We start from the raw sequence: 8933 nt of genomic DNA, 5'->3' as shown, positions 1-8933 counted from the left end.
GTTTCTCAAACTATTTTAATCCAATTTCCTTAATTCTTTAGAAAACAAGGTTCCAGGTCATGCCTACATTTATCTTTTAATAATTACCATAGTAAACAATCACATTCCTTCATTACAGTCCGTGTGAAAGCGGGACACATAACAAAGTTAGGCAAAGCGATCTGGTGAATGTTTCAGATTCCAGTCCTGAAAACTATTTTTACATAATGAACTAGTTGATCAGTTTTGTTGTTTATGAACTTGTATCAACCAGTATAAAAATATATTTTCCAGGACTATGAACACAAGCAGCTAACACTTCAGCAAATAAACTGGATTAAAAATCATTGAAGTTGGTTTAGAACTTGGTTCTCACAAAATGAAAGTCATCAAACTTGTTTTCTACCTTTTGATTTAATGCTGATTTTCAGATTCAGTCTGTAAAACCTTAAATGCATTTACATTTTGTACCGATTGTATTTACTTTTTATTTTGAAAATGAAAGTCACTCTGGGTCTGTTAATAAATAAATAATAGATCATTAATTATTGTCTTTATTATTCAATGTGATTTACTTGCTGAGTATTTTCAATATATTTTCAATCTCACTGTTTAGTGTGATTGTAAAGAACCTTAAGACAGTTGTTATATACGTTAACTGAATAATTGATTGATTGATATATAGATCACACAAACTCCATGCCCAAGGAGCAACTATTAGGCAGAATTGATTGAGAAACTGCCCAGATGGAAAAGCCAGTGGCATTGCTCATGTATCAATTTATTTATGTAAGTAATAAAGATCACAGTATTTCTCCCTAATTTTTGCTAACAGGTTAAACTAAGATGTCAGTTTATTCATATGCATGGAATGTTTTGCATGGGAAAGCAGACTAAGGATTTTGTAAATGCTAAAAGTAATAACATAGAAATCACATCAATCTCAACTGAGACACCTCAGGATGTTTATTCATATTTTATTTTTGTACAAAAATACAAATTTGTTTTGCAAAGGCTTAAAATCTGTACACATCTAAATCCACAAAGCATGAAAACATTTCAATTTTTTGCTAAAATATGACATTCATTTCAAGGATGAAATTACGGTGATTGAATAAAGGCATAGTTCACTGTTTCTGGCATTCCTGGAAGTGAACTCCACATACAGTGTCAGAGAAGGCCACCTGATGTCCTCATGCAGCAAGTTACTGGTCAGAAATTATTAGTATTTGCTCCAAAAGGAAGGATATAAAGACTTCTGCCTGGCATTTCACATGTTTATAAAAGTATAAATATCCAATGAATAGATTTATAAAATCTTGTAGTTCTTTGTTTTAATCATACCCTGGATAAGATAACATAACATGACCAGATACATAGTTGTTCATTTATACTGCTTTAGTCGTAATACATTTCTTACTTCCCAGAGTATTGGGTAAATATATATAAAAGGCTCATCTGAAATGACTGAATAGGTCACAGATAAGTATGTTACCTAGAATACCTGCTGACGTTTTATCATCATGGGGCGATGCTAATGTGCTTCCTGCCAATCAGCAATGCAACATCTGTACAGAAGTTATTTTAAACTATCTAGAAGTGGTTCATAGAAATTTGGAAAGAAAGAAAAAAAAAACTCTGCTAACACAAAGTATAGCATATTAAAGAAACATAACAGAACGAAAATAACAAGCAGGTTGCTTTGTTAGAAATTATTCAATGATGAACATACTAAAATGCTGATGTATTCTGTAGAAGGTTGCACATATTAAAGGCTGAAAAAACCTATTGAATAAAATCCTGACTGTCCCTAGACTTTCAACATAGTTGTATGTGTTAAAAGATTCCTTTGGTTCAGTGCTCTTCAAGGATTTGATGACAGAATGAATCTTTTGCTTTTGTTATCAGAATCCATTGTGGTCTACGTGAAGCATAAATAAGGAACAAAACAACCTAAAACGCTGTCACTGAATAAACTCCTGGATCGAACTGCACCAGCACACAACCCTTGTATGTAACAGCCAATACACTTACTGGTGGTGTTAAGCCACTCCTAAAAAATATTTGTAAATTATACTATTAATCAGGTTTAAATCTGTACAATCTTCATCTATCCCTACCCTGCAATGTACTGCCCTGTTGACAAAACTATTACTGGGAGCATGAAAAGCATCAATTTCATAAAAGCGAAAGCGAAAATACTCTCGAAAATGAAAAGAAGTACTAGAATAGTTTAAACATTAACAAGTATATAAGAGGTATGGGGGAAATAATGTATCATGCAGGTCATTAAGAACATTAAGAGAAATTTGCATCCAAAGCCAAAATATTGTTTAAAGACAGAAAGTAAGACATGCTTTTAAGGAATTCACAATTAATGTTTTAAAGTGCTATTTTCTTCAAGGATTACTGTGTTGTGCTGTGGTTCACAAACACCCACAATTCTTGATATCGTAAAGGCAGAAAAAAATGCTCCCAATATCATGCTTTTTAAAATTAGCAAACGCACAATAAATAAACACTTAACCAAAATAACTAAAAGCTTGACAGCAATATGCACTGCGACAGGAAGTGGAAGGAATCGCTGCAATATTTTGTTTCTGAGAGAACACAGCAAACCACTATACACACATACAGAGAGGATCCTTGGGAGGATGGACTGGAGCTCAGTTCCCTGCAGCAGTCGGATGTAGAGGCTTCACTCTGGCAAACCGGGAGAGCCCTAATCGCAGTCCCTGTCCCGGAGACTTCACTGAGACGGCCTTGCTTGCGTTTGGGCTTTTTCCAAGCTGACCTACAACAAACACATATTGAAAATCACGTTTCTGTAAAGCTTCATTTCCTAGCTAAAGTGACTTCATGCTAATGAAGACCCCATGTAGTTAGCTCAGAAAATCCCTCAAGCAGCTCTTCTGAACCCTTTATCATATTTAAAATTATCTTATTACAGTCAAGGTTCAACTTTTGCGTTTACTGACAAGTTTAACGTCATTGACAAATTACCATCTAATTAATTCCAAAGAGATTGTAATAAAGCCACAATCAACTACACGTTTATAATAAATGAATAACAGGCACACTGAATGAAAAACAAGTTTTCACTTGCCTCACATGTTCCTAATACTTTGTGTGACTTTTTCACTGAGCTGATTTAGAGCACGTCTTCAACAGCAAGCGTTGTGTCTGTGAGCACACCTTAGCAAATGAGCATGTAGCCTTAGCTCAAAGCAGGTCATTTAAAGTTTTGGAGGAGCTAATAACAGCCCCCACACTGACCTGGTGGGGTCCACTTTGGTATCTTCACCCCAGCTGGACTCTGGGCAGTCAGCGGTTTGGAGGCAGTCAGAGGAGGGGTAGAGGGCTTCTTCGGGACGGGGCTAGGTCTGCTGGCGGCTGGCCTGGGGCTCCCCACTGTAGGGGTCACTTCAAGGGAGGCAGAGAAGAAGAGAAAACTGAATTATGTTTTATACAAAAAGGCAACATAACAAATGACACCCTTGATATGGTTATTAGCCAGTACTTGTCCAATACTAGAGTACTTCCAATGTAAGCTGAAGACACTTTTACGTTTTAAATCAATAGCAGCCACCTGCTACAGAAACAGGAAACAAACCAAAAACATGTACCTGTTGCATGAAGTCTTGACTTCGAGGGCTTCTTTTCTTTCTTTGATCTCGGGGGTTGTGTTTTTCTCTCCTTGGCCTTTGCCTTCTTTCTGTCTGTCTTCGACACAGTGAATTCTTCATCCTCTTCTTCTTCATTGCTGAAATCTGCATCGCTCCCTGAGTACATATCTGAAAAGCACAATACTGAATGCTTGCACTGTCTCTCTCTCGGCAGCAATCATGTATGCGAGAGCAACATTTTTAAATAACACAAACTTTAGCGCTAACATGACAGGACTACTGGAAAGGCAACATAAAAATCCAAAATAGTATTTTCACTTTTAAAAATGTGTGTGTTAAACATGTTCCTACAGCACTTGATGAAGGTAAGCAGTAAGTAATGCATCACATTTATGTCTAGAAGAGGTTTTCGGTCCTTTCAGTGCCCCTTGGTGGTGGTAATAGGAAACTGCAGCCAATGATTTAAGATACTCTAATAAACAGCTGGCCAGAAACTCATATTAAATGGGTCACACAGTACAATGATTTCTTAAAATACAAAGTGCTTCATAATAAGACAAAGAAGCAGCTTTGCTATTGAAAATAGACACCAAAATAAGAAGCAGGTTGGAGGCAGCGAGAGAAGCAGGAGGAACACGTATGAACTATGCTGATATTTGCAGGGTGTCTACAGAAGGCAGGGCATAGGTATCTGCCGTGCATGTCGGTTACCTGGTGTGCAGGTGGGCTCATACGCCTCATCGGGCTCAGCCTCGGCATCACTGCCCCTTTCATCCAGCAGGATCCGTCTCTGCTGCTCTGTGGCCTTCGAGGCGGCCTGCCTCTGCCGAACTGGGCAGACAGGAGAGTCCTGCTCATCTGTAATCTTATCCAAGCCTAGAGAGGGAGAGAACACACCCGATCAACACTACAACTGGCATTAGTGTATTATAATAGAGCCTTTGGTAACACTATACATCTCAGTGTGTACGAGTCAGTTTTGTATTTCTATTTTTAACTAAAAACATCAAAACAAAGACTTACCCAGACTTATTTAGTACTTACCCTCTGCTAGGGCATCAGAAGCAGTTTAATATTGTGCTATTTATTGAATGGTTAACTGTGTTTGTTAGCTGTTCAACAGTTACATTTAGCAAGTAATTCCAATTTCGCAGTAATAATGAGAAATAAGTCTAGGAAGCCATACTGCTTACTCAGCATAGGACTTGACCCGAATACGTACATTATGATGCTGTCCCACTTAAAAAATATTATACCAAATTTGACCTGTTCATATTTCTGGTTCACAAACAATTAAAGTATACCATGCGCCATGATAGATTTTTGTCAACACTACTGTCTAATTGGACATTTAATTGTGTTTTTTATTCACTCAATTTAACAATATCATACTGCTGATAATCTGTCATTAAAAAAGGATGATTAAGATTTATTCATTTTGGGGATGGTAATTTTCATCTTATGTAAGCTTGAAATACCACACTGCACACATAAGATTACAATATGGCACATATTCACCACAATTATTCCTTTTGAACATGCTGTGTACTGTTTTCATCAATCATGTCAAAGATTACAGAGCAACTGTCAAACAGAAATTAAGTATTTATTCATACATTTGTCAACTGAGTGGGTGGTCTGACCAAACTGCAGCATTAAAAACAATTCTGGTCCAGCAAATGAAACCCATTGTTTAATACTAATATCTCTTCTCCTTCTGCTCTGTTGGCTCATACAAGTGCTGACTTGGTTATATAATTCAATAAATAAAATGATTGCACTGCATTCCAGATATCACAAAAATATTATTTTGTGTAATATTTAATTAATTCAGATTGTATTATTTTAAAAAGTGTTCTTGAATTTCAATAATAATAAAAATAATAATTTATTTAAAATGTTAATGAGCACAACTGCATGATTTAATGAACAGAGTAAGGATTATTTTATTCCATTTACCCAAAAGGTTGATATCCACGCTACAGTTGGAGAGCAATCTACACCCATCCATCTTTTCAACGTCGATGGTTGGCTGAATCTTGCCACCTGGGAAAGACACATGCATGTATACAGTTAGTTGAGTTTCTGCAATCATTTATCCAATCATCTGTGATATGAAAGTTACTTTTGTTTTAATTAAATTATTCACTTCCAATATTACCACGGATGATGGTTAAAACTGTTAATGCAACTGCAACATAACAAAATGAGAATTAGTGGCATTGGTACTGTAAAGGGATCTTTTATCCTCTATTTACATTTTCCAAGTAATAACTGATACCAGGCTAGTGAAGATAGATTAAAAGCTGATGTGAGCCAGTTTTCCAACTACCTATGCTGACATACAATCTAAAGATTAAGTATGTATTCAGAAAATGAGATTAAATCAGTAATTTAGGCTGACCAAATCAAAAATGTAATCTGTCCACAAATTGCAATTTACAAAGTTGTACCCTATCACAGTTTATTGTATTGCCATTAAGTGTTCAAGTATTGTAAAGGCTACAGAGCTTTCTTACACAATTGAACTGGAAGTGATTGGAACTCTGAAAGGCTATGAAATAACAGAGTACTTAGTTAATGCTGACCCCTTCCTGCCCTGTCGATCAGTGCTTACCGTTTTCATTCAGTGAAAATACTTCACCATTGTCTTCGGCTGTCTGTAGCATTGACAATGTAAGAGCAGCTTCTAAGTCCCTTTGATACAGTTTGTCATCCAGAGGTAATCTGAAAGAGATGGAAAAATTTGAATGTCTACATTCAAATTCAGGATCAACAAATCACAGCAGTTTACTACTGATTTCACCTTGCAGTCCTGTGTTGAAGCTGGTTGTGCCATACTTCACTTCACAAGTGTTTACAATAGTGTGTCCTGGCTGTATTTAGGGGTTAGAACCAACAACATGTGAAGCAGCTCAGTGAATTTTCATATAAATCATATAATCACAAGGGCTCTGCTACATGCTGAACAGTTTCACAAAATTATTTGTAAAAGTACTGGTAGATGAATCCAGATTAATGGCTAGCAGGTTCGGGTATATCATGTAATCAGTGCAGATTCAACAGGATGTGATGACTCATTTCATCTAACTATACTCAATTGTTACACAGGACCACTTACAAACATACAGAACTAAGTGCCAGGCCCTTGCTGACATATTACTTTGATTTGTTGATTTTTATGCTCGACAAATCATAGACAAAAGTGCTGCAGTTAAAGACTAATTTAGATTAGGGCTGTCAGTAAAATCGTGTCCTGATGATATAGTGCTCTAGTCTGCTAATCCCTTCAAATGTAAAATGTCTTTCGCATTGCAGCATGCCTGTGCAGGACTCAAACACTGCTGTCTGTTCCCTCTGCCTTCGAATACATTTGATGAGCTTGGGACGTGTCAGATATAAGAAAAAATTAAATCCTAAAACTTGACCGATGGTGGTCAAAACTGTAAAAATGGCTCCATGAGAAGGAATTAAAGGAATTTACTGTGTTGTATTATTTTTTTTGTTATAACACTAGACCTATATTCGTACAATGTAATGTTTTATAGATCCTTGCTGAATGTAATTTGTCTTGAATAAAGACATCAGCAGGTACTACTAATAGTACTACTAATAATAATAACAAAACACATTAAAGCAAGTGGAAAAGAGCTTCTGCTTACAGAATGGATCAGGGCTTCATAACTCAATACTTGTGAAAAATTGTGTTCTTCTGGTTTTTAACCCAACTGAGCTCTCAAATTCTCTAAGCCTTTTTAAAATGGTTTTATGCAGAAGTGAATGTTTCCCAGGATTCTAAAGCCTCGTCACAAAGGATATTCCTGCAAAACTGAGTTATGTTTATATTACCTTTCTTTGCTAGGTTTGGGCTGTGAAAAAGACTCTTGGCTTGAGGCTTTGACAGTTTTCGGCCTTCTCTCTGACTCCTCTGGATTCGATGTCACTCGCGGCTTCTTCGTTGGTGGTGCTTTCACACAGGCAAAGTCCTCATCTAATTCAATTACAAACGAATACACTTCTATTAGCACTGGCTTCTTCTGGGATAACTGTCACTTATGCACTCTTAGTCCCAGGAAGAATCAAGTCATCCTTTCGGCCCGTGTCAGACAGGCTTGAATAGAGATCCACCCATTACCCTGAGAAACCCCATGCAGCCACAGAGAGAACATGCAAACTCTCCATGGGCAGACACCCAAGGCCAGAATCGAACCTGGGTCCCAGGAACTGCGAGGCAGCAGCACTAACCACTGTCACATGTCACCCATATTTTAAATTATGATAGCTATATCTCTATTTATACAAAAGCACCTACCGTCATCAAGATCTCCAAACTGTGAATAATCTACAGTTTTTGTGTTCCTGTAAACAGAGAAAAAAACTAAAACAGATGCAGTTGATAGGTTATGATAATCAAGCTATACAGAAAAGTCATATAGTATAATGGAGAGTTGTTGTCTACAACCCTGATTTTATAAAAGTTTTCAAGCAATGGCTAAAATTGACAAGAATCTGGACTCATTGTTCCAATTATTTCCTCTAGTAACTGAGAGCTCGCTGGAACCAAACACAGATTTCTCTTGGGGACCAGGGATGAGGACAACTAACAGATGATGACTGATGAGCACTCTTGGTTTTTATTTGTCACATGGCACGTATGTAAAACAAATCAACACACACACATGTATTGCCTTATCTCCCTCCCTTCATTAATCAGCATTACAAAGCTATAACCTGACCACTTTTTGCGGTCTTTTGTAAACGTTTGCTTTTCTTGTTTGTAATCATGAACACATTAGTATTACTAGAACATTCTGTCCTGCCCTGCATGTATGCTGTAATGAAAACTAATTTTGATGCCACTGTTATAGTAGTAATAATCATAATAATACAGTTTATGATGTATAGTTTCCCCAATAAGTGTACTTACGAACCTTGAGGGTCTTGCCATGACTGGTTATGGAGATCGTGCAAGTATGGGTCATAAAAAGATCAACGACACAACATGCAATGCAACACGAAAATAAACAAATGCCAACCCACACGAATGATACCAACACAAATACCCAGTACCGCAAACTAGTACATTGTGTTACAAGAATAATGCAAAATATAATGTTAAAAATATTTAAGAATGAAGACAAAATATTGCTTTCGGCTTTACCCCTGACCTATGCTTCAATTGTAATTCTGGATAACATCTTACAAGTCAACCCGCCTGAAAAATGAATTGAAAAGTACTTAACTGTACATTCATTCTTACGATTCGTAACATTGGTCTATGACTTTTAAGAATTCACTCACAAATAAAACATATAAATCAGAGAACAC

The 8933-nt window shown here is 36.7% G+C and overlaps 1 protein-coding gene across 1 annotated transcript; it reads right to left on the bottom strand.

The window, feature by feature from the left end:
• Positions 1-916: 916 nt before the first annotated feature.
• On the bottom strand, positions 917-8924 carry rad51ap1 (RAD51 associated protein 1). The gene is made up of 9 exons (XM_066724463.1): positions 8537-8924; positions 7918-7964; positions 7455-7596; positions 6223-6332; positions 5565-5651; positions 4317-4481; positions 3606-3773; positions 3256-3402; positions 917-2773 (listed from the first exon to the last, which is right to left on the bottom strand). Exons 1-9 carry the CDS (start codon positions 8551-8553, stop codon positions 2646-2648), a joined length of 1011 nt encoding a protein of 336 aa, XP_066580560.1. The 5' UTR covers positions 8554-8924; the 3' UTR covers positions 917-2645.
• Positions 8925-8933: the final 9 nt, after the last annotated feature.

This window comes from Amia ocellicauda, chromosome 15 (genome assembly GCF_036373705.1).
Source record: "Amia ocellicauda isolate fAmiCal2 chromosome 15, fAmiCal2.hap1, whole genome shotgun sequence".
Taxonomy (NCBI): Eukaryota; Metazoa; Chordata; class Actinopteri; order Amiiformes; family Amiidae; genus Amia; species Amia ocellicauda.
This window is presented reverse-complemented; position numbering and strand designations above follow the sequence as displayed.

Coding starts and splice junctions, on each gene's coding strand:
- rad51ap1 (XM_066724463.1), bottom strand. Junction 3,774..4,316: donor TGAGCCCACCTGCACACCAG/GTAACCGACATG, acceptor TGTGCTTTTCAG/ATATGTACTCAGGGAGCGAT. Junction 2,774..3,255: donor ACCAAAGTGGACCCCACCAG/GTCAGTGTGGGG, acceptor TGTTTGTTGTAG/GTCAGCTTGGAAAAAGCCCA.